The following is a 27,148-nucleotide window of genomic DNA, read 5'->3' as shown; positions in this document are numbered from 1 at the left end:
GATGCCACCTCAGAGGAAAGACAACACGAGACCTCTCCTCCTCTTGGATGCCAGGTGCAACACAGGCCAGCTCCCCAGTAAAAGTTCTGTCACATAAACCATGTTGGGAACAAACTGACTTGAAACCCACCCAAGCCAGAAGCTCACAATACACATTTAGCAGACCATTAACAGCTCCCCAGGGATGGCAGGTGTGAAACAGCCAGCAGGCCCCTCATGTAAGGACAGTTCCTGCTGGACAACTGAGAGCACTGATGGTGCACCACTTGGAAACGTGCCCTGCCGCTGCCTGGGATCATCTGCAGAGGGTATGGATTTCAAAGGACCATCAACACGGCACCCCTCAGCAGTGTTCAGTTCAAAGGAAAAGTTTTAATGAAGTAATTAATATCAGACTGGCAGTGTCAGAATTACCACAGACACATCAATCCTACTGATACTATGTAAAAAAATCTCTAGATGTAAGAAACTAATAAGTTTTCTACACCAACTTCTGAGATCTTTTACAACATAATACCACAATTAAAGCATGTGAACTTTAAATTTTCTGATTTATTTTTTATTAGAAAGCCACTTCACTTACACAAATCTTCATTGTTTCAAATGAATGTCAACAGCTTAAATCCTGATCCTGAGAACACATTAATTGAAGTAGGACTATTCGCACACAGTTTATTTGTGCAAGTATTTGCAAGATTCAGCCCTGAATTGCTACACAATTTATAACTATGTTCCTCATTTGTGAATAAACTCACCTCTGAAATCAGTAATACATCATTCTGTCATGTGCCATCATATTCTCTTAAGTTCTGCAAAAACATGTTTACATATATTAGTCCGTAGGCAGATGAGTATGTCAGGAAGAAGAGATGAAGGTAAGAAACCACAGCATCTATATGGCACCCAAGGAAACATGCAAGGAACTGAACACTGCACAGTCAGATGTAGCTATTCTCAAGAGATAAATATTAACAATAAACATTTAGGCTGATTTCTACACAATTATTTTTATCAATCAAGACCACTTTGCACTTTCCAGCACCTAACACATAAGGATCTAGAAGTGTTTATTAAAGCTGAGGGGAAGCAGAAAATGTCTTCCATGTCAATGAGGTCAAGATTTAACCCTAAATACTAAATTTGAGTGGAGGTGAACAGGAGACTGCACTACACTGAAAGACCACTCTTGCTCAACTTTTTGAGGAAGTGAACAGCTGTTTCAAACCTATTTCTACCTACCACTGAGGACAAAGTATGTTATCCAGTTGGAGCAGCAAGTGTAGTTTACATAGCCAAAAAGTAGCCCAAGTTTTCCAAGAACACCACAATATCCATATTCTTTAAGCATCTGTCAAGGGACCTGCTTTAAACACTGTCCAAGAGGTAGCACAAACTGCAGCAGGACAAAGACTTTCTCAGTACTATACTAGGTCATCACAGACAAGTACAGAGGCAGAGATTGTGTATTTGATATGTAAAAGAATAATTTCAGTATCTTCTGAATATTTGTTACCAAATGCTGACTCTGAAAGACCCCTTGTTAGCCTCAAAACCAAGTCTAGAAAAGCAGGGATCTTGAGATATTTGATCTTGAGAGATATGATCTTGAGATATTTCCATATCTATTAATATTAAACTACACAGGGTATTAATAGATGATATTCAAAGACACATATACCAGAAAAATGCACACTGGACAAAAAAAATTACTATTTGTTGCACTACAACACACAGAAGTTGTTTGTAAATTCTCAGGAAGAACCAAGAAGCAAACATCTCTTGCTCAGTTTCCTTCTGCTAATCACTAAACACAACAGATACAAAGCATTTTCACTGAAAACATTTTTTTGCTATTTATGTGTCCTGTAACTCAAGACAAGCAGATTGCAATGACACTAGCAGGCCATACATCTGAAATCCCAAAATATGAAACATGTTTTTATATCATCAGAATGTTCGGAATTAACAGCCCCAAGATATTAAAACAAATAGTTATAACATACTCTAATCAAATGCGTAAGTAACAGGAAAAAAGATCAGTATCTGTAGTTAAAACTAGACATATTAAAAACCCACCCACTCTCATTTTTCAGGCATGCCCACTGAAATAACTCTCTTCTCATCAAAGGTCTACTGCTGTTTCCTAGGACAGTTTTCAGACTAATACCCCTATGCAACTTATGGCATACCTGGGATCTCCACTAAAGCACAGGCTGCCTAGACAAGGTTGGAAAGGAGAAAAGTTGTTTCTTGCTCATATTCACCTTAATGCCCACAAACAGACCTTGGGAAATGGAAATAAAATGCAGTCCTTGGGCTCTACCTTCCTGCACTGAGCTGTTTGTGCATGCTTAGGGTTCTTGGAAATAGGTGCGATTTCAGGGGACTTGAGTTTTCAAGCACTAGAGCACTTCAGTCTGGAAAGCCAGACAGTTGCTTTTGTCAATAGAGAAGTGAAATGACTAATATACCATAATACCCTCTGTGGTATCTTCAGCTTTCACTCATTGGCTCCCATAGTGTATATTCATTTAAGGAAAAACAAGCTTAATATGCTTGCATCCTTTCTTTTCTTTGTTCCCTCTCTTCCTCATGTATAAGAAGAGGGTCAAAATAAGCACCAGGTCAGGATTTACTACTTCATAATACAATTTCTAACAAAAGCTGAAACTCAGCTTCTTAAACAAACTACCTTATTCCTTGGAATGTTTTAGGTAATGTTCTAAGAAAAACTGACCACATACAAGTGGGAAAACAGTAGTTTCATCACAAATGTCTACTTCCAAGGAAGCCCTCCTCTGTGATTACTAGAAAACATACAAAACCTGAAAAGAATTTAAAACACAGTAAAAAGTGATGGTTGAGAGCAGAAGTTAAGCAACTAAATTTTAGTAGATATGACTTTCAACTGGTGTTTCAGTCCAACTGTTACTGTGGTTTCACCCCAGTGGCACAGCTGTATTGCTTGATTAGCAATCTGTCTTCTCTGCAGTCCTGGGAAATTATTGCTCTGGAGGCTACGTGTGTTACACACTCACCAAGGGTGAAAATCCCCTTGCCAAAATCAAATCTGGTTTGGGAAGTGAAGAAGCTGGCCACATCTGCATGGTCCCTCCCTCTTCCTACCTGTAGGCAGAGGGGGCTCAGCAGCACACCACTCTCCAGCTCTCAAGTCAGCCAGCCTTCAGCAGCTGAGCTGGCACCTCCACCTCTGAAGAGCAGATGGGAGCACACTGAAGCAACCTGTTGCTCCAACATGACTTCACTGCACAGCACAGAGTGGCCCACCAAATCTCAAGCCCTGCAAACTCAAGAACTATTCAGTTACAAATCCTTGACTGCAGCAGGTAAGAGTAAGGGTTTGCAAGCTAAGGACTCCAACTCTTCAGAAATGGGGCTATATGAAACTTATTGCTCAAAGCACTTCATAATCCTTTGATGAAATGTGCTATAAGTGCAAAGTACTATTATTAAGTCAAACTAAGGTTTTTTTAAAAAAATATCTGGGGATTTATCAGAATCTCCCTGTTTGCCCAACAGATCAGTTCTTTATAAAAATAAATACTGGGAGGACAAAAGGGACAGTTCACCCCCGAATTTTAGTAAACAAATTTCATTTTTCCACGCTAAAATCTGCAGTATCTTTCAAAATATATCAAAACACCTAAAAGAAACTGAGGGTGCATCAGAGTTGCTTACAACTCGCCTACTTTATTCCTGTGGCTAGGATATTACCAGAACTTCTAAATCTCATTTTTTTTCTGAACGGTTATAATATTAGAAACAGTATTTGGCAGAGACTTGGTGAAGAACATTTTCTTAACACTCAGCAGTAACCTGGACAATAAATTTAAGGGGAAAATACTTAGGTTTTTTCTCTTCTTCAATCGAGTATCAATTGTGTTTTCCCCCTCCCAGTTCTGTGGTATTTCCAGTTTCATGTGTCTAGACCAAAGACACTTTCCAAACGCTGGTGTGCATCATCTTTATATACACTACAAATTCAGATTACCAGACTATAGTGAGACATTGAATATATAAATAACTTTGGAAACTATTTACAGGTTTTAAACTATTCAGGTTCTAATCAACTAACAGTCTTAAGGCAAATTCATTTGTATGACTTGCTGCCTGGCTTTTCCGCATTTCTCTCCCCTCCCCAACCCCCAAAAACTATAAACATGAAATTGAATTACCCCCTGCCTCTATATTGACAGAATTTCTTGTATGGAGAAATGATCTAACGACTTACGATCTCTCTTTAAAACTAGGAAAAATATATAGAAATGCATTTGTGTTTGCATGTCAAGAAAATCATTAAGGTGCATACCACCACGTGGAAAAAAACTACTGTCTTATAACAACGTAACTTTTGTATGCACTTGACAAATGGATTTGGGAATTCAGGGAAAGCATCATTTTAAAGCTGCACAACCCTTTTTAGTACTATGCATTTATAAGCTCATTATATAGAAAACCTGAAGAGCCCAAAGGGAGTTTTTTGTAAGAGGTGACACGGTGCAATATAAAATGCAGCAAAGAGTGGATTTTCAAAGCGTATGTTTACCTACATTATACTTTTTCTCTTATGCCTTATTGCTGTGCAAGATACTATTCACCATCTAAAGGGATTCTTCACACGTTGCCAATCCTTACAGTGAAAAAAAATTGGCCATTTCAATAGTATCTTTTTGTTACAACTTTGTATTCTTAAGTGCAATCACAGTGCAATCCCTTCTGTCAATGCATGACTGAAGCAACCAAGCATATTCTGGTGAAGTAGGCAGGATTCACATACCAAACATGCTTAGTGCCTCCCTTTAAGTTCCAATCATCACTTTGTTCTTACTGTTTTTCACGGTCCTGATTAGGTCTTTGTTTGGAAGTAATTAGCTATTGTGGTTCGAAGGATTCTGGAACAAAGCAGAGACTTTATACTGAATGCAGACGTCATCTCCAACAGAGACAAAAGGTGGGAAATTATCGATTTGCTTTATATTTAGAAGCATCCCTTGGTTCACTGCTAGGATTGCTCCAGTCATCTGCTTCAGGTGTGGTCTTGTAGTGTCGCCATGCTGACTTATTAAAAACGGGAAGTCTTTCAAATGATTCACTTGAAAGGGCCTATAGAAATAAAAAAGCAACTGTAAGATATCATTACAGATACCATGAGCAAGATAATACTCTGGGAAGTTCTACAGTTACAACTTCTGTATCAAACAGATGTCTCAATTATATAAGTCACAACACTGTTCTGAAGACACTTGGGCTGTGACTAATAATTCTAGTGATAGCCAAAGTACTAGCCATAGTAGAAGTTAAAAGAAAATAATAACACTTTAAAAATATTTGTCATCTTTCCAGGGAGTGGTGTCTACAAAGATAACAAGAAAATAGTCTTGGTCAAAAACATTTTAGGGAGATTTGTCCTTGACACTGAGCTGACAGCTGCTTTACTTAAACATTTCACTTTTCCAGCAAATTCTGACTCTGTCAGCTCACTGATCTGTGAGGACTGATCTGAGTCCATTAGCATACCCTTTTTCCTCCAAGAAAGATCATACCTTTTTCTTCCACACATACATACATGCACAGGATTAAACACTTCAGAAACTGATGTACGTTAGCAGAGTTAGCACAACTCACTCGCAGTGTACAGCAAGGCACAGGACAACACCAAATCAATGACCTGCACACGAGCTATAGGCTATATTCATATGAACTCCATCATGAAATTCAAGCAGTTAGTTTCAGCCTTAAGCCTCTGAGTAGCCTGGGACTTCCCCAGAAATCACAATGGGATCAGTACATTCTACTGCACAAAATTCATGAACTGCATAGGAAAAAAAGTGCTAGTCACAAGTCAGTTAATAGTCTTATCAGCTATATTTTGGTTAATACTTTCAGAATCACAAAGTATTAACCAAAATTATCACTCTTCACACAGATCTCTGAATAGTCAGCACTTATGACAGACTCACAAAATGCGAAGATTCAACACAGAGGACGGGAAAAAATGAAACAAAACCAAAAAATCAAAGCAAGGTAAATGGTATTAGTGCCAGCTTAATGTTTATAACCTCTGCTTTTAGAATCCTGTGTAACTGATTTAGATAAAATATAATGAAGATTGCAATGACAGATTTGAAAACAAGTTGAAGACTGAAAACAGAGAACGTTCACTTACTCAGCGTGCTATAAACTATGAAATTGCACTATAAAAGGGTCAAACTCATACCTTCAAATAAATTACAGCATCTGAACCAACGCCCTCCATTGAATAGAGTTTAAGGTCACCTTGAAAGTACCTCGCATACAGACGAGAAATTGGCAAGCCATAGCCAAACCCAGCCTACAAAAACAACAAAACACAAACATGGTCGAAACTTTTTTAAAAGTAACAGATTACTTCAATCATGTGAATAACAGAAGATAAATATTAGATCTGCATCAAGTTACTCTTCAAGCTTTTCTTTATTACTCAGCCTGCACTGTAAATTGGCATTCCACCTTTTGAGCAATCTCCATGTTTCCAAGGCATAACTTTTTAGTTGAAGTATAGAAAAGGGAAAATTATATCAGTGTCCTTTGTTAGGACTACCTTGTCCATTTTGCATTTCCTCAAAGAGGCAGATACATGTAAAACACAGCACATGCTGCTTCCCATCATCAAAGCAAACCAATACACCCATGTGCGAGATGATTATCCTCAAACATCGCCACACTTGGGTGACTACAGAAGAAAGCCAGAGACAACCCTGCTTACTTTACATTATTAAGTGATTGCTGATGCTATATTGCACTAGAGATCAGATGAATACATGCAAAGAAATACAAGGCAAATAGCCCTTGCAGTTGTCTAACAAAAGATGAGGGAAGATTCCATAGCACCAAACAATCTACTGAGGATGAGACCCTGTACAGACCACACAGTTTTCAAGGCATAATAGACTGGATAGATACAAATTTCAGATTTTAAATTTACAACACTAATATTCATAACCATATCTGTGACAAGGTCAGAACCTGGCACCTTTTCCAATCTACTCTAGTCAGAAAAAGTTATATAAAAACAAGCCTCTCTCACTGCATCCAAGGAGTAAGAGTTGGGTCTACACATCATCTCTTTCAGATGACTGGGTATGTGCTGAGAATCACAGTGGTTGACCCTACCCGAATTATTCAGAACTATCCAAAGCAATAAAGAAAGGATTTCAGAAATACAAGCATTTGAAATAAGGCTATTTAACACAATGGAATAATAAAATTTTCCCATAAGGGTTGATTATAAGAAGAATTAGATATGTAAAGCTCTCAAAAAACATTAAACTCATTCCACTATAATATTTCTACTAAGGCAACCTAACAGACACTGAGAAACATGCCCTGAATATTAAAAATAAAGCACCAAAATGATACAAAAAAAGAGAAGGCTAAGAAGCAGGACTTGTGAGAATAACACTCAGCTAAAGTGATACGACTTTAAGAAATCCCTTGGGGGATAGGTGAACACTAAAGAACTCTGTACTACAATATCCATCACAACTTCTGCTGCTGTCATCTGCCTTCTCTACAGCATCTCTTGACCCCTTTGCCTTAGTCACACTGAGGACTGTAAGAATTCTTCTAAGCAAAACGAGGAAGAGAAATGCTAAAGATGCCCTTTTCTAGTCTCACTGCTCATCATAGTTATTAGTTTCCATTTCCATAGTTTGAACAGTTGCTTAGCTGCACTTTTTCAAACAACAGTATGTTTTAAAAATGTAATTCTCAAATACTTTGTTAGAGAGACAGGCACAATTTTCAAACACCTGGTCTTGAAGCTAGATGCATTTCTTTCTTAATCTCTAAAAACTGGAAGTTAGTTGAAAGAACAAAGAATAATTCTGAAGATTGATTTGCATCTTTTCTGGAGACCAGATAGTAAATACACTAGAGAAATTAAAAAGCACAACAACTGAAAGGCAAACTGTAGATAGTACATATGCCCAGTAACAGCTCGAGTAAAGGGCAGTACCAAGCAACCCTGAAAACATTACACTTCCTTCTCTACAGAACTGCACCTCTTTAAATCCCATGCTCAAATTTTGCTTGCTTCCTGATCCTTCCAAGAAAATCTTTTTATGCTCTGTGCTAGCCCATGTAATTTACTTCATACTGCCCACTTCCAAAATTTCCTGACAGTCTCTTCTCTACATTGTCTTCTAGGGTATTTTCCAAAACAGGTAACTTAGAAGAAATAGGAAGACAACGGATCCCAGATGAGCAGTTGTTATGGCAAGACTTGGCAATAAGTCTATTTTGTAGACAATTAACAAGAAGTGCTCATCTAGGTCTGTGTTTGACCTAGAGGACAGAACATAGTCAGAGACAGCACATCTGCCCTGAGAATGGAAAGCATTTTAGGGACAATTTCCCATTAAGTATTACTGTATGCATTACACAAATAGGAAAATGCTACACTTCTGTGTTACTAGTGTCTACAGGTTTAATCAAACCAAATTTAACCCACATTTCTCCTACTATAAACAAATGCTGCCAGAGAGAAAATAATTCAATTCTCTAGGAAAATCTAATTATCATTACACTTCATCATGTCTTTCTACCATTTTCACTATGTGTATAGCAGTACAGATGAAGACAAAATCTGCTAGAATCCGAGTGCTGTCATGGTAACAGGGTTTCTCAGCAGTTTTTAAACAACATGTGCAATGACACTGAGAAAGATTTTTCACTGATCCACAAAAAGACCTCTCTCCTCCACTCCCCAGAGTTTCCATGAATGCTTCATAAACTAGACAGGGGTCATGTAACAAGGAAAGGGAGTGCTAGAACAGAAAAATATTTCTATTTACACTGCATTGCAATTTAGTTTAGGATAACATCTAAGTAACAAATGATACAAGCACAGACCCCCCCTGCCTTCTGCAGCACTGTAATTCTTCAGTGGTTTGGTCTTTGGCACTAAGCAATAAAAAAAACTTCTTTTTGTAGGGACTTTGAAAAGGATCTATGCAGAACCTTTCTACTGAAAGATTTTTATTTCTAGACGGACACAAGAAATACAGCTTACTTGCTTTTATTACTGGATCTGGGCCATAATACAGAACATATCCAACTTCACTGCTAAGTCCTTTTCCTCTTAGTGGAGAGCTATGCCACACACTCCCAGCTCCTGACTTTTTTCTTTCTACAGACACAAATAGCAGAGCTTAGCAACTCTTTCCAACATTCAGTCATGTACAGGCACAGGTCAGACTCACAGGGCAATAGCTGCCAGGTTCACAAGAGAAGGATACTTTCAAGGTCTGACTACAGTGATATAGCAACTGAAAAGAAAAACAAGGCCTGAAAATGGGGCACAGTAGAAGTATAAAAGCCACAGAATCACAGTAAGCGGTCTTGAAGATGAAGAAATAAACACAGGAATGCACTGCTGAATATGCTCAGAAATGAAGAAAAAAAAAAAAGAATGGTGTCAATCCTAAAATGAACACATTTTACAATCAGAGAGCTACAAAGGAAGAGGTATTTTAATAGTGAATACAACTGGTAATCAAGGTATAAGGTTTATAGTTTGAACAAGTTTCAGAAAATTCATGTAGGCTGATAAAGTAAATTGCTGCTCAAAAGAGAGATGGAACAAAGGTGGATTATGAATCAAGAAAGATTCTGCCATTCTTGATATAAAGAAAAAAGTTTATATTTGAATTAAGGCCTGTTCCCTATCACTCATCCCATTCAAGAAGATTTTCTACGAAAAAGCAAAAGACTGAAACATTACAGAGATGGGTTGTAGACGTAGAAGCTGTGAAGAATTGAGTCAATGCAGATACAGAACTGGGTTTCACACCTACCACGGTAGCATCAAACACTGGTGAAAACAATGCAATACAATTACGTGCCACAGTATTATTAACTGTGGACTAAGTACCATAAAGAGTTCATGCTAAATCTGAAAGGAAACTATTAACTCTGAACCAGTCAAAACTGGTTTCACCCTTAGTTCACTGTTATTATTTTATATGAAAAGTTGCCACATTCTCTCTGCAACACATTTTAGTGCCTGAAGGCACTTCAAAGAGAGAAATATCAGTAGAAAAAAAAAATTTAAAAATCACTTAAGATCATGCTAGTGAGTCTCCCTAAATAGTGGAAATTTTTCAAAGAATCAACTTTTTCTCAACATGCCTCAAGATAAGGATTGCATCAGAAGCAATAGAGAACAAAGATGAGAAGAGACAAAAATACAGTTTCAGTAGTAATCCACTTATTGAAAGCCAGTCAAATGGAACAGCAACAATATCATTTTTATCACAGTGAGACACTACATAATTTAGTAAAATAACAGAGAAACAAAATATTTTAAAATTAATAAATAAATAATAATAGAAATAAAGTAATTTTTAATAACAGTTTAAATCATACTTGCTAAAAGAATCTATGCATTCAATGCTGAAATAATTCCCTGATTAGAAGAAACTATAAGGAAATTTTCTTTGATTGAAATCTGACCCTGATACATCTCAGAAAGGAGAATCACATGAGGTATTTCCAACTGAACAGGAATATATCAAAAGTTTTCACATCACATGCAGGTTTGTAGAGTCCATAATTTATATAAAAATAATTATCAAAGTTCAATATAAGCTTGTGCATTATCACAAGGTGTTTCTCAAGTGCTATAAATCTGACACTGTGGCTCACCTTTCCAATATATTTATTATAGGAAACTTACATAAACAGTAATTTACACACCAAAGAAAAGCTCACTAGGTTATCCACCTCCTCAGTAACAGAGCACTAAAAATCCTGCCCATCAACCTGTGAAAATATTGTGCTTATGCAGACATGCTTGTTTCTAAAAATATAATGTCAAGAAATTTTCTGTTTCAAAGATGAAGTGATGATAACAGAACCCATTTTCTCCTGATACGTTTTAACTGCACAGACTTGCTAATAATAAACAATTAGTAGTTTGCTATGAATGGCAACCTACAACAAAGCAGTGCAAAGGGACATTTAAATACATCTTGCAATTGCTTACCAAAGGCACAGCTCTCGAGGGCTCCAAACTGGGCCTGGGTGCTGTTGAGTACATGTAGTTAAACAATCTGTCTATTTTTCTTAAAGGTACACCTCCACCTTGATCACTTATCTGAGGAATGAAAAGTTCAGAGATTTCAAACATGTTGTTCTGAAAAAACACCTGCAAAACTGAAGCAGCATTATCTAATCTAGAAATACTAAAGGAACTAAGAAATTTGCATTTTTCTGATTTGGAGAAAAGAAGGTTGAAGGGTGACCTCACTGCTCTCTACAGCCTCTTGAAGAGGGGAAGTGGAGAGGATGGTGCTGGAGGCACCCTGGATGCGTGGGAATGGTCCAGAACTGCTCCAGGGAAATTTACACTGGATATTAGGAAGCATTTCTCTACCAAGAGGGTAGTCAAACCCTGGAACAGGCTTCGTAGAGAGGTGGTTGATGCCCCAGGCCTGTCAGTGTTGGAGGATAAGGCCCTTAACAACACACTTTAACTTTGGTCAGCCCTGAAGTGGTCCAGCAGTTGGACTAGATGATCCTCATAGGTCCCTTCCAACTGAAAATATTCTGTTCTAATGAATACGAAGCAAGTCTCAGAAGTGATACAGTAATAAATTTGTCTTTCAAATTACAAGTTATACTATGGTAAACTTAGCAGGTTTGTAAGCTGTATGTTATTTTTAGGCATTTACCTTAATAGATAGATCTTCTTTCCCCAAAGTGACTAAGGTTTTGATCGATGGATAGCCTTCTTTCTTACCTTCATGCAATTCCACTGTAGCTCTCATTGAATTCTGAAGATATAAGAAAAAATAGCATATTTGATTCTAACTCTACCATATATATGCTTTTTGTGACAATTTAGAACTTGCATTTATTAAATCTAGATACTTCGTCCTACATTTGTATACAAGACAGAAAAGGCAGTATTTAAAACTGATCTGAGATACACTCTCAAGTCAATGAATTGTCCAGTTAAACTTTTACATCAGAACTCCATTATACATACTTTTATCTGTTTCTCAGAGTCAGGGAACATAAAACAATTTTATTTTTTTTCTGAGTAAAATCAAGTAATATATGTAAGGGATGACAACACCCTTCACCTCCACCTTGAAAAGCAGAAATAGCAGTGTTCACCACAGAGAATAAACTTTGATTTTCTTAGCCTGGGTCAGATAATTGTGAAGTTACCATCTATTTATCTGACTTCATCATATCTATTAACAGAGTTTCCACTGACAGTCCCTCACAGATTACCATTACTTACAGCTACAACTTAGTGGTTTCATGCTGTTTCATTACTTGTACCAAAATACATCTAAAACTAGTGTACACAAATTCTCACCTGTTTTGCCTTAGAACTAATGTTATAAATGGCAAAATGAGGAAACATACTTGTCAAATGTCAAAATCAAATCCAAAATATCATTATTAAAAGTTTCTCTTTGACAAAACTCATTTTTTCCCCTGAATTTCTAGTGTTCAACTGCACCACCTAGAGACCACCTATCTTACTCAAAAGCAAACAACAGCTCTCACATGCTCCATTTTCACTGTTGTTCTAATTATTCAGAAAACACAAAAACAAAACAAAGCATGTAATTTACACTATTCAAACACATATGGGCTGTTCTCACAATAAACAAAAGACACTGATCCTAACCAGTCCTCAAACATGCAATAAAGAATCAAGCTTATAAAAACTGCAAGGTAATGAATATATCATCTTTCCAAAAGTAGACTAACATGAGTGTTTTATGTTAATTATCGGCAAAAGTACAAAGAAAGAAGTAGGAAAACACAGGAAAAAAATTAAGTGCTTAAGGGCACAGGAGAAAGCTCTAAACCTAGCTTTTAACAGTTTCAAACTCTCTTCATTGTTCTAGAATGTTATTCCAATTTTCCTTTCTAAGAGCTGTAACTGAAAAAACCCCAATTTCAACAGTAATGTAAGTTCACAACCCCCTTTCAGACATTAAAAAGCACAACTTACCTTGAATAATTCAAACAACATATGAAACAAATGAGAAGGTACATAGACTACTTGAATAGGCTTGTTTGGAGCTTTAGCTAAAAAAAATAAAATAAAAGCAACACATTATTTTTTTTAGAACAGTATTTTGTAGCAATTCTATTTACAGGAATTACATGAAACTCTAAGCAAAGACAAGTATGTAAGCATTTCCTAATTTTCCGAGTGCAAGACTAGCTCCATGAAGTAAAACCATAAATTTCAGTTACTGCTATCATCTCAAATAACATATTTTAACAATGACTTTCAAAGATGTTTTTGTCACCAAGACTTTCTTTACATACGAAACTTCACTAACCAGTATTTGGTTTAGTACTGACAATGTATGGTAACTAAGACAACTCTCCCATTTAGTGGGAAACTTTGTTAACACACTCGGTATTTAAGCATAACATTCATTACACAAAAAGATTCTCAAATTAAAAAAAAACCAACAAACTGTTTAAGTATTCTACAAACAACTATGTATTTTCCCTTTATTAAAACATAACATGCAAAGTACTCAAACATTTTCAAAATTTATTTCAAAAAATGTATTTTCTTATTCCAAATCAGAACTGAATTGTCTGTCCACTGCCATCTTCTTATTAATGTCTTGGCAGAGGTGTCTGGCTTGGTGCAGCTCTGAATGCTAAGAGTGCCAACTGACCTGGCAGGAAACAATACAGCTACATCATCTACATTCCCTGACAGTTTTGGTTCTGAAGATGCAGTCATCCCCAAACATTCAAATATCTACTGGCATTAAATAGTCACAGTTGGTCACACTCAGCAGCAGTTCAGACTGAAGAGAAATCACTAAATGCCTGCTGCGTGAATTGCAGGAAGATACAAACATGACTGGAGTCAACTTCATCCCTCTTGGCACTGAGGGCTGGGAATAATACCAGTTATTACTTCAAGAAACAGTATGAAAATTAGGAAAACAAGACCAAAATAACGCTCTGTGTAGTTAGTTGCAAAGCAACTAACCATTTTATTTTGTTAATTTTGTCAGACTCCATACTCCAATTCTCTTACGTGTCACCAAAACCAAGACAAACAGATTCATACCTGTTTAAGTCATAGAGTACATATAAGAAAACGTTATTGTTGCTCTTGGGAGGTCATGGCAAAGTTTCTTTCCTCTTCTTGATAACACAGTCATTTAGAGGAAAAACAAACATCCCTTCTTTGATTCCTTTTTCATGAGATCCAGCAACCTGTTTTCTCTACTGTTGTGTCTTTTTACTTAGGCCTTTAAATTAATTTTGCACTGATTCCTCTGATGCAGCACTTGGTACTTATACCTCTAAAATCACTCTACTTTGGAGGGGGGAAAGTTGGGTCCTGTGATTATGGGAGAGGGCGCTGGTAGCAACACATCAGTGATGACAACACCACTTAGAGTAGAGAATTATTTCTACAATATTAAATAGTACTTTGAGCAACGTGTTCCCATATATTACATTCACCATTCCAAGTGTTACCTGTTTCTGAGAATTTTGCAGTTCTTCTGGAGTCTGAAAACACCTCAGTCTTACATTTGGACAGATGTCCAAAATTTGTGAGAGTATCACTCAACACAAATTTTTTTTTAACTTAAAGAAAATAAAATCTACCTTTTGTCAAGATAAATTATGAACAAAAATCAGTCAATACACTGAAAAGGACTGTCTCAACTGTTTTGTAACATCCAATTTTCATCTTTGCTGTCAACTTGAAACACATTTTCATGTGAGAAGCTTATAATAGGACTTAAAGTGTAGACTGTAAGAAAAGTTTCTAATTTGGCATATCACACAGAAGAGCTCACTACTCATGGACTCCTGATAACTTTTTTTGCTTAAAGGGACAGCAAATTCAACAGAAAGCACTCTGCTTTCAGCATCAAGAAATAAACAAACATGTCATGATTATAAACTACGATTCAGGTGCCCATGTAGACACATAAGAAGAAAAGTAACTCTGCATACAGGAGTGCAAAGTTCAAATTCTAACTTACAATTAATTAACAGGACAAGAAATAACAGATATTAGAAATGTGTCTTCTTACATACAGCAATTAAACTAAATCACAATTACCATTGAATTCTTCAACTTCCAGATCAGGTGCCACAAGGTAGTACTGTTCACATAACATCTTTGCTGTTTCATAAGCATCTACAAAACAACAGAACACCAATTTACCAAAATCATCTTGAGACAACTAGCAAAGTTCCTTCTGTATGTGAAAGATTTCAAGTCAACTACTCATTTTAGTAACTACTTTACACGAAACTGGTATCCATGCCAATCTTTTTGCCTCTGTGATTATAGCCCACTTGGTCAAGAAAGGGCAAGTGCTATTTAAAGGTGTACAAGCAAAAAGAAATTACTAGAGACAAGCTATTTTTCGTCTTTGTTCAGGGCTTGAAAACCACTGGGGTATAATCTTAGGCTGACCATAATATCTACTTATTTGTCATGTCCTGATCACAGTTTAATGTTTGTTCTTTCCTTCTCAAAATAAAAAAGGACGACGTTGCAACCATGTTTTTCCAAACATGATACTGTTTACAATAATTGATTTTCAAGGTCTTTTGCTGGGAAAGCTGGGATCTTTAACATTCTTCATTCTTTCCTACTGAACAACCACCAAAAAAAAAAGCCTCCCCACAATACAAAACAGGCTTCATGTATTGTCAAAATACAGCAAGAGTTTAAGTAATCTTTTGTTTGAGAGATTTATTAGTAGTTCTAAATATTCACTAGCACTTCATTTGCAAAAATGTTTTAGAAACAAGCAGCAAGTGCTAGATTAAAGAGAACCCCCAAATCAAAGATGTGCTAACTACATTGCTTAAGCTATCTTAACAAAAGTGGCTTATTTATATTAAGCGTGGGCTAAGAGCAAGCACATAAGCAGACAGGCACTTCAGCAAACAGAGAGAAATTTGCCAAGATATCAAAACAATTGCATTTGACCTCACCCTATATATATCTTCATCATCCTGTCCAAAGTGACACTACAGAGCAAAAACTGTGCACAGACTCAGAGCTTTGTGACAAACACAAAGAAAGTAATATTACTAGTCCCTAGAAAGGGCTGGTTACCTATAATTGTTCACCTTCAAGATGTCTACAGAAATAATCTCTAACGTGCCCTGTTATCTGAAAATAATCATATTATCAGTTGTTCTGACATCTGCAAGGCCGCACATCTCACACAAGGCTGACACAAATGCTGCTTGATGTCTAGTAAAATGGAGCTAATCAACACTGAAAATGTTCTTGACAAAGTCCTGGGAATGCCTCATAAACTCAGCTATCCAGTAGGAATCTTTTGTGTCAAGAAATTCAGCTCCAAAGACTTTCTAAAAGGGTCCTGTCATTAACACAATAAAACATGTCCTAGTAAAAAAGATAAAGTCCCATTTAATATCCAAGCCGTACAGGAAACCTCAACCTGGGATGTGCATTATTCAGGAAAAACTTATGCAAGAATACCTACACTTATATGATATTCTAAAACCATCTCAGAACTTCTGATGGCCTTGGAGTAATCCTGTGCCTTAGAAAAAAGGGCCATAAGAAGCACAGCTCCCAGTCTTGACTCAGCCATCAAAAGCTAAAGATAGCAATGTAGCCAGTATGACCATAAGATCATCTATATGGAGAAAGTTAATATATTAGCATACTTCAAGGACTTACATTTTTACCTCCATCTAAAAGCCAACTCTTTGGCATGGTCCTAAGACTGTAAAAAAGACTGGAAAGTTCAAAGTGCTCGAGGTAAACTCAACGAGAGGAAAGGATCTGTCAGTACATCTAAAATGCCAGCTCCAAGAACAAGCCTGGATATTCCATCAGCTCAAATGCTTATTGTAGGATCATCACTGAGATGGAGAGACCTACCTCAGGCAGATACAGACACAACACTAGGTGGAGCTGCTTGAATTAGGTAATCAGAGAATGGTTTAGGTTGGAAAGGACCTTAAAAGATCACCTAGTTCCAACCCCCCTGCACAGGCAGGGACACCTCCCTCTAGACCAGGTTGCTTAAAGCTCCATCCAGTCTTCCCTTGAAGACTTCCAGGGAGGGGGCATCCAAAAATACCCTGGGCAACCCGTGCCACTGTCTCACCACCCTCATACGAAATAATTTCCTCCTAATGCCTAACCTTAATCTTCCCTCTTCCCTTTTAAAGCCATTACCCCTTCTCCTATCACTACATGATCTTGTAAAAAGCCCCTAGCCAGATTTCTTCCAGGCTCCCTCAGGTATTGGAAGGCTGCTATAAGGTCTCCCTGGAGCCTTCTCTTCTCCAGGCTGAACAACCCTAACTCTCTCCATCTGTCTCCACAGGAGAGGTACTCCAGCCCTCTGATCATTTTCATGACCCTGCTCTGGGCCACTTCTTTTGATACAGCCCATAACACAGTTGGCTTTGTGGGCTGCAAGGGCACATTGCCAGGTGTTGGGTTTTTTTCCCCTTTTTTAAAAGGGGGCCATATTTCCCCTTTTCCAATCAGTGGGAACTTCACCAGACTGCCACAGCTTTTCAAATACGATAGAAAGTGGCTTTGTAACCTCATCTGCCAGTTCCTTCAGGAGCTGCAGATGGATCTTGTCACATGTCACAGACTTTTACATCTTCAGGTTCTTTAGACAGTCTCGAACCTTACAGTGGGTGGATCTTCTTTCTCCCAGACCCATTACTCATTGGAGTAATGACTGTTTAAATAATTTTTCCAATGTTTGAAGGGCATACAGAGCTTGTAGCTGCTACATAGAGTGCCAAAATCAACATCTTAGCTCTTGACCAATTGCTCAGAATGCTGCCTGTGTACCAGAACATTTCAGAGCTAGCAGAGTACACAGCATGTATATTAACTCCTCTACTGATTCTACAAGGAAATAGCCTCATTCACTTTGACTTTAGACAGGCTTTGTCTTGAAGGACATGTCACTTCTTTGAAAGACAATGCTGGATACTGTTAATGATGCCCCCACTTTATCAGTGATCATTTCTTCAAATGTGGAAGACCTATTTTAAGTACTGGCTTGAAAACTGGACGGAACACCTTCTCACACTGCTGAAGGCAGCAACTATGAATTTGGTGATCAAAGCATCAAAACAGGTTCAAACACCGCTATAAGAAGGAGTATCTAAATAAACAACACGACTAACATATACAACGCTGAGGTCAAAGGAGAAGAAAGCTAGTGAAAAAAGGTCACCTTAGAGCCAAAAAGAGATAGAAACCAAGAAAAGCCTTCATAAAAGTAAAAAGTATCTACATTAAAAGCAAGCTATCATGCAGGCCGAAGTCTAATATGAGAAAGGTTTCCCTCTTACTTCACTAAAGGCTGAGAGAAAATTAAGGGGAGAAACACATTCTTCCCCTCCTGCAGCTGCACAAACAGCAGTGAAGGATAGAGGGTGGAATTCACTCCTACAGCTAGACCTGTATCTGTAAATAGATACACCCAGAGTGTGAATCTTCAGTAAACAAGTTCTTGAAGCAGACAGCATTTCCTCATGCCAACTTACTAACATTCTGATAGTATATGAACATTTACATTAAGCAAACATGATTTATTAAGTAAGCAGGATTTCTAATGTGAATGTCAGATCATTCAGGTAAAACCAACACATACATGTCTTCTGTTTAAGAGAATAGGCTGTGATATGATCAGACACACAGTAATGGGGAGTTTCACTGGAATATCTGTACACCTGAGGACATTTTACTAAAGGCAGTACCAGATAACTAACACTATGCAAGAACCTGCTTCTACCTATTTTTGGAAGACAACATCTAAATTTTATCAAAACACTTAGATACTTAATCTAGTCAGATTAAAGTTATTAAAAATGTATTTGTTTTCTTAGTTCTGTTAACATACCAAAGGCTTCCCCATTCTCATGGAGACATCAGAAGTCTCACTAAGCCTATGGCTTTACTGTGAGCAACTGCAGAACTTCTATTTTTATTTTTTTTTATTTTGTTAAATGAATTTAAATACTCTTTAGTCTTTTGTATCTCAATAACATTTATGCAAATTCTAAGTGTTTTTACATCAACAAAATATTAACTTAATCTTACCTTTAACCACCTCTGCCACATTGCAATTAGGATCAATACTTCCAATATGTTTGGGATGAGCAGGATTAATAGATCCTCCAAAAAGAAGTGCTAAAATTAAAAAGAAATTACAGTAAATTGCCTATTGTTCTTGAGGCAGCCCAGAAAGTTTAAATCTGATGGCAGCCAGAATGTACTGGATAGCACATCCTTTTGCAAAAAGATACTCTTTTTTTTTTGTTAATAGTTTACTAGTTAATACAGAAATAATTATGCTGCAGAGTTAAGGTGAAAACTTACATTTCCAAATGGACTATCAAAAATTAGATAAAGCCAAAATGTAAAATGCTTCATACATACTATTATGTCAGAACATCAGCACTCATGACAACAAAAATGTTACAACAAAAAGGACTGAGGAACTTTAAGACAGCATTAAAAGCCTTTTATAGTCATCTAACTTGGAATTTCACAGCTGGAACAGAGGTCTGACTCACTAAACTTTCTCCCCAGCTCTCAGCAGTATGCTCCTCAGTCTCTCCTTTGCACAAGGGTCTGGCACTCACCAGACCCTTCATAGAGAGTTTATCTCTCATAAGTGGTAGAAAGGCTTTACACTTCTTTGCAGAAGTGATTTTCTGCTATTTTAGCAAGTTAGTCAGCTTTGATATGAAACAGATGCAGTATGAGGTGAGCAAAAGACAAGATCTGACAGCTTTTTGTATTCCAGTCATGGTGAGCTAACACTCGCTGTAAGAAACAGTCAGTCAATAACATATGAAACAAATGCAAACTACATAAAAACTGCTTTCAAATTATCTTTTTCATCAATGCTTCAAGATCAATATTTGCCATCACACATGGATCACTAACATTGCAAAGTATCGAGGAACTGTACAAGTTTAATTAAACTTCAAGCATCTAAGTGGCTTTCAGTTTCAACAAGTGTCCAAAGAATTAGCCACTGCAGTTCAATGAAAACGGTTTAGTATTTTGGAACTAGCACAAATTTTGCTAATACTCAGCCCAATAATTCTATTAGGACAATATTTTAACTTATTGCTAGAACTCTTCTATGAGAGCCTTTTAACTTAGTTTTATGTCTGTCATTTGTCTGCCCACGTACAAGTAAAGAGTAAGCTGCACATTTATCTCATTTTGTGCATTGCCATGTGGAATTGAGTTGTACACACACAGCAAGGTATTTGCTAACCACAGAGACATTTACTGGAAAGACACACAAATTGTAGTAAAATACCTTATACTACAGTACTCTAGCATCTGTATTACCAGTTTCTAAGAGCTCATGAAAGCAGAATACTGGGCAGAGAATGAAGCTCTAGGGCTAAAAGGTACAAGATACACTAAAAGAGATCACAAGATTTTCTTTAACTTCACACAGATTGCTTTCTGCATGGTTGCACGCAGAGGTTAATAGGAGCTGTGCAGGTAACTCCTTTCATTCTGTAATACAAATATTAAAAAGTAGGCTTATTAGTAACAACAAATGAAACAGAACCTAATGACAAAGGATTACTAATTCTAGCATTTATTCATAAAGAGTGAATAGGAAGTAGAAGGACAAGGGATATAATTTACAACTTAATTGGAAAATATTCAACCTCTTCAAAAGGCAAGAAAGTCTAGATAACCTTTTGAAAAAAAAGAACAAAAAATATATATAATGCATAACCTATTAAGAAGTTACGGGATGTTTGCATTTCATTACGAAATAAATGTCAGCTCTAGAAGCTATATTGAGAGATTTGTGAGCAGAAAGATACAGCTACTTTACTACTATCTAAAAATAATGTATCACTATGCAAGCTGTCTCTGCCAACAAGATTAAAAAGTGACAGTCACGCTGACAAAGCCTGACAGTTCCAGAAGAAAGCACACAGTTTTGGATTAATTTCTGATAACTGTGAAGGACCAAATTAACCAGTTACCAGTATATCTTTTACCATAATTAGGACAGAATATTAAGAATTAGTCATGAGCATGAAAAATAAAATAAAAAGTCAAAACAAAACAAAGCCATGGCTTCAGATTTACAAGCAATAACTAATGAGTTATCAAAGATGAAAAAAAGCAATTACTTACTGTGTTGGTTAATAAGCATACGGAAAGAGATGCGGTTGGTGTAGAATCTATCAAGAAAATACTGGATGTTACTGCTAACAAATGGATCAAAGCCATATTTTTCCTTGTATTCAATCACCCCTTGTGCCATGGTTGGAACCACATCATTATGTCTGTTCCTGACTTTAATTAAAACGTCTAAAAAGCTAGAGAAAACAAAATTAGAAACAGATTGTTAGAAATATCATTGAAGTTAATCTCTCACTTCTGTGTCCAACCCCCCCTGGCATAACCATTTTATTCGCTATCCCTCCTAGTCAACAAAAAATTATCAGGAGAAGATAAAAATACAGCAGCATCTAAACAAACCAATGTAAAGAAAAATATTTAGTTAACCTCTCACTCACAAGATCCCTGAAATGGGGCCTCGAATTAAGCTGTATTTCCCCAAAACTCTCCTTTAATTTAAACTCTCTCCTCTTCTTTAATGAAGAACAAAGATTTTCTTGTACTGCAATCATATGCTCCACAGTAACTTTGATTCCCTGCAACCAAGAGTGGCTGGGAGATTGGAAAGTCAGGAAAAACAACCTGACTGACCTTCACAATTTCCTGAGAAGTTTTCCACGTCATACTTTCTTCCCAACACCTCAAGCCGTGCACTGTAACTTCTGAATTTCCTTTACTTGGTATCGATTTAAGTATGAGTATCAGGATCGCTAATTACTAGCAGCGTGACTTCAGTTTCGTTTTACACCGCTGGATGGCAGAGCACATAAACACTGCTCTGACAGGCTCTGAGGTAGCTCGGGAAATTTTAGGGTACCACTACCATTGCTTTTAAAAAGCACCTGTTAACAAGCACTTACGTTGAAACAGCTTGGAGGATGTTGGGTTTTTTCCTCCTGCTAAAGCAGCTAGACAACCATGATCTTCAGCATGCTCATCCTTTTTTTCCCCCACACATGCAAACTCATACAGACTTGAAATATTAATTATTAATAGCTTTCTAAAGCCTAGCAATGGAAAAACAGTACTACTTCACTCTGATACATACTTTAATATTAAATTAATACTAACATCACAGTGATTACATGAACTTGTTTTAAAAAAGCACACACAATGAAATGCAGCTTTTAAAAGAAAGCCCAGCTGGGAAACTCATTAAGCTATGCCTGTATTTGCAGTTCTACAAATCCTGTTTAAAAAAAATCAACAGAAAAACATAAACTTAATAGATTTATAATTAACACTGAAAAGAAAGTTATTATTTGTATCAAAAGTAAAATATACAATAGCTAAGGAAGGAATCATATAACAGTTTGGGTTTGAAAGGACCTTTAAAGGTCATCTAGTCCAATCCCCCTGCAATGAGCGAGGGAAAGAACAGTAAGACGACTAAAAGTAAAAAAGACTACCAATTAGTCCCCATATTTAAAGCAGACATTTCCTTCCTTTTCACAACCACTTAGCCAAGACAATCATTTGATAGTACACTGCACCACTATTAACAAGTGCTATACTTTTAAAATTATTTCTTCCGCTCTACGCTGCCAGCTCCAAAGGAATGTAGGATTCATTTTTAACAGTGTTATCATCATCATCAGTCTAACCACTGGTTTTTGCTTCTGCGTTAACGAACAGCTGAATAGTCTTTCAACCCTATTTTGTTGCATAGAAAAGGGGAAGTTTTAACTGCATAAATCCATTCTAAATACTATCACAGCACAGAATGACTGCTTACTGATCTTGCTCACTGGACAGCTTAAAATATTTTAACGCTTAAAAGGCTTGCAGACTCTATGTTTATTAAGTCTGAATTCCATGTGATCTGTAACCACTGAGATCTGACAGTTTTTGAGACAAGACTAGTGCCTGCTGTTCTCACGCTGCTTCTGTTTCAGAGCAACAAGACAGTAGCTAAAAACAGAGCTACCAACACTTTTATCTGAAACACAACTCATAACACTCTCTACTAACTGCTATTTGCTGACAGCTTTGCTATTTGTTTTAAATACCTCTGCTCTGCACAACATATACATGATGCCTGCCTGCTCCACTAGACAAACTGTTCACTGACATCCCACTACCTAAGTGCTTAAATGCACAGAGCATGCCCAAGGGCAACCAAAGGGCTGGGAGTTTCATCTGCTACACACCAGCAAATCACTGCTGAAGCTTAGTGTATGAACACACTCTATAAAGGAATTCTTCATTACTGCAGCGATGAGACAAACCTTCCATTCCATCAAAACTGAGTAACTGAGTTAATTTCAAGTGCATCCATCAGGCAGATGCTTTTAAAGGACAAACAGTAAAGCATATAGGCAAGTTTCAAAGCAGCAGGGCAGAAATCAAAACACATTTCCTTAATCTTTCCACTCATTCCTTACCCACACACAACCATAAGGACACAATACTTTCATTGTACTCAAACTGTGGGAGACCATATCAAGGGATTTTTTTAATGCTCTTTTTTTTGGGGGGGGGGGGGTGTTATACTCCAGAATAGCTCTGAAAATATTTTTTTTAGCAATGACTGCTTTTTTCAAAATTAAGTGTATTGTATTTTCAAAACCACAATGACTAAGTAAGGCAGTTTGTTTGACAGATGAAAAATTATTGTTTACTAAGTTACACGTGTTATTCTAGACATACTGTCAGTTTACTACTTCAGTTGCTGTCAGTTCCAGGACACTCCCACACACATCTTGCATGAGAGTGCCACAAAGAGAAAAATCGACAAAGAAACTCACAGGTACAGGGGGTGGGAGTAAGTGTTCTCTGAAAGTACATGTAAACAGCACATTTTACAAACCCTTCAATTTTTAAAAATCAAATTCTGCCTCTGTGTGTTTATCCAGATGCATGTTGGCACCATGGGAAATTCCCAACACTTCTGCCAGCTTACACCATCAACCAAGCGTGGAGACCTTATCTTAATACTGCTGCAATCACACCCTGAGAAAACTGTGGAAAGACTTCCACCTGACTGCTCTGCAGCTTGTGGAAAGGTATTTTTATCAGTAAAAACGCCAAAGTAACCTGACTTTTGGTGTACACCCGTACTATTGACAGCAGGAGAATCTGGTGATGTAGTAAGTCTTTGTAACATCTACTAAACAACCAAATGTAATAAAGCAACCAAAGTCTCTCTAAGCCATTTCATCACAGAAATGCTGAGACCAAAAAAACAAACAAACCATCCTTTAAAGGATTTCAATTTCAAGAATCAACTGGTCTGTAAGTCTCAATGTTTTTCTGAATGTTTGAGGTGGACACCACATTCAGCTCCAAAGAGAAGCTCCTGGGGTGGTACTGGGGTAGAAGTTCTTCCATCCAGGAAAGTCTCACATTTTGTCATACTAATTAAGCTAAAGGAAGAAGAGATGGGGGCCATCATGAAATGTGTAAGTCATCTGATACCACACAGGGCACTAACAAGGAAGGACATTACAAGCTGAAGAATCACAGAACCACAGAATGTTTGGAGTTGGAAGCGACCTTAAAGATCACCAAGTCCCAGCTCCCCTGCATGGGTAGGCACACCTTCCACTAGGACAGGCTGCTCAGAGCCCCATCCAACCTGCCCTTGAACACCTCCAGGGATGGAGCCCCCACAACATCTCTGGGCAGCCTGTTCCAGTGTCTCACCATCCTTACACTGAAGAATTTATGCCTGATCTTTAACCTAAATCTTTCTTCTTTCAGCTTAAAACCATTATCCCTTGTCCTCTCACTGCAAGCCCCTGTAAAAAGACCCTCCCCAACTTTCCTGTAGGCCCCCTTCAGGTACTGGAAGGCCATTATGAGGTTCCCCCAGAGCCTCCTCTTCCTCAGACTGAACAACCCCAACTCCCTCAGCCTGTCCTCATAAGAGAGGTGCTCCAGCCTCAGATCATTTTCATGGCCCTTCTCTGGACATGTTCCAGCAGGTCCACATCTTTCTTGTGCTGGGATCACCCGAGCTGGACACAATATTCTAGGTGAGGTCTCACCAGGGCAGAGCAGAGTGGCAGAATCACCTCTCTTGATCTGCTGGCCACACTTATTTTGATACAGGATTTGCCCCTGGTAAAACTGTGCTGGCTGTCCGGGATCACCTACTTGTCCTCCACGTGCCTCCTTCTAGAAGGATGTGTTTCATGATCTTCCCATGCACAGAGGTTAGGCCGATAGGTTGGTAACTCCCAGCATCCTCCTTTCTACCCTTTTAAATATGGGAGTAACATGTCCTTTCTTCCAATCACCAGGGACTTCACCTGACTGCCATGACTTTTCAAATATCATGGACAGTGGTTTGGCAACTACATCCACCAATTCCTTCAGAATGCTCCAACCCTTCTTCCTATGCTACTATAAGCAAGGTACTCAGACAAACACTGCAGATACGGCTAGAACAAGAAAGGCTCCATTTCAGAGGACCGAGAATACCTTACAGAGTGAACTTCCACATGACCTTCCCTAAACAAAACCATCTGAATGAAGTACTATTGCTATTCAGACATCCCTAAAGACACTACCCATCAAGTCCTAGATAGTGGTTAAAATTCTGTATTAAATTATACATGTAATTACAAAAGGAATGTGTTATGTAAACACAAATAAACTTAGATACATGCTTTCTTCCACTGAAAAGTAACTAACTACTAGAGTTTCCAATACTTCTTCTCTGACCATGAGACATAGAAGTAGGGTAGGGCTAGACAGCAGCAACATAGAATACTGGCACGGAGTTGAGAAATTTGCTAGATTTATCTATGGGTTTGTACAAGATAAATATGGATGTAATTAAGAGTATTTTTTAAAGATGCAGTTTGCCAAAAATATTAAAATAATTGCTAATTACGTCTCAATATCCAGTTAAATGGCGTAACTTCATAAAGTTTGGAATAAATTACTTGCATAGATTATCTCATAATCTTAGGCAGCCTACCCAATACTGTCAAGAAGAATATATTTGATCGGTAAACAGATAATGCATCTTTCATCTCTTCCCAGAGGCCAAATTCAGTATAAAAGATTACTCTTACTGTCTAAGTCCCTGGCTGGACTTCACCTCAGTAGTTAGCAAAAAAATTCCCAACACCCTTATTATATGTACTTAATTACATATAGTACAATCATTGCAAGATTTCAAAGATTTTAACAAACCATTATGCTGAATGAATAAAGATTTGGTTAATCATAAAATATTTGGTAAATCATACTAATACACAGCATCTCAAACAATATTTCCAACTGCCATGAAACAATGTCAAGAATGCCTGTTATCCATATGGCAGAATCAGATTATTAATTTGGTAATTACGAACAGACTCTAAAAACAGATCTCCAAGACAACTATTGATCAACCTTAAAAAAATATATAGTGATCTACCTTGGACTCCATAAAAAGCTGAAATGCAGTTACCTCAATACAGAACATCTAAGGTGGTGCCAGGAGCTACACACCACTTTGCCTCCACCTGCACATCCAGGACATTATAGGCTTAATAGAACCTTAATTTGCCAGGCTCACTTACATGTCTAGGACAGCTTATGATCTCTCAAAAGGCAACAAACATCTAAGTTTTGGTAACTCAATTCCAGTCAAATGTTCTAAGTCAAGTACTAGGAACACTTACTGCTTAACTAGTCACAAACAGCAATCCTTGTCCTATCAGCAAAGAGGCTGTAAATACAGAATCACAAAATGTAACAGCTAGGGGTAGTTGAAAAGTTCATGTGGTTTATCCACTACAGAATAAGCAAGCTTAGAACACCACTGAAAGCTGAAATCTACTCTTAAAAGCTTTTAAAATGGGATACTCTAACAGCCTTCTGAAATGGTCTTTTTCTCACAAATACTAGAATTTATACTTTTTGCCCTCTATACAATCTCAACTTTAACAAAAATCAGCTACTTTTTAATTCTCCACTTAGAGCAACCAATCA

General features: G+C 37.4%; 1 protein-coding gene across 1 annotated transcript in view; it reads right to left on the bottom strand.

Moving 5' to 3' along the window:
- Positions 1-3,918: 3,918 nt before the first annotated feature.
- The window catches only part of PDK3 (pyruvate dehydrogenase kinase, isozyme 3), a 35,978-nt gene continuing 12,748 nt past the window's right edge, over positions 3,919-27,148 (bottom strand). Inside the window, exons 3-10 of the mRNA XM_009998491.1 lie at positions 21,233-21,417; positions 19,151-19,240; positions 15,143-15,220; positions 13,040-13,116; positions 11,736-11,837; positions 11,048-11,158; positions 6,239-6,352; positions 3,919-5,124 (exon numbers count right to left, since the gene is read on the bottom strand). Coding sequence (XP_009996793.1) covers positions 4,981-5,124; positions 6,239-6,352; positions 11,048-11,158; positions 11,736-11,837; positions 13,040-13,116; positions 15,143-15,220; positions 19,151-19,240; positions 21,233-21,417 — 901 coding nt within the window. The 3' untranslated portion in view covers positions 3,919-4,980. The remainder of the gene's footprint in view (positions 5,125-6,238; positions 6,353-11,047; positions 11,159-11,735; positions 11,838-13,039; positions 13,117-15,142; positions 15,221-19,150; positions 19,241-21,232; positions 21,418-27,148) is intronic.

The sequence above is a fragment of the Chaetura pelagica genome, unplaced genomic scaffold (genome assembly GCF_000747805.2).
Source record: "Chaetura pelagica isolate M959 unplaced genomic scaffold, ChaPel_1.0 scaffold265, whole genome shotgun sequence".
Classification (NCBI taxonomy): domain Eukaryota; kingdom Metazoa; phylum Chordata; class Aves; order Apodiformes; family Apodidae; genus Chaetura; species Chaetura pelagica.
This window is presented reverse-complemented; position numbering and strand designations above follow the sequence as displayed.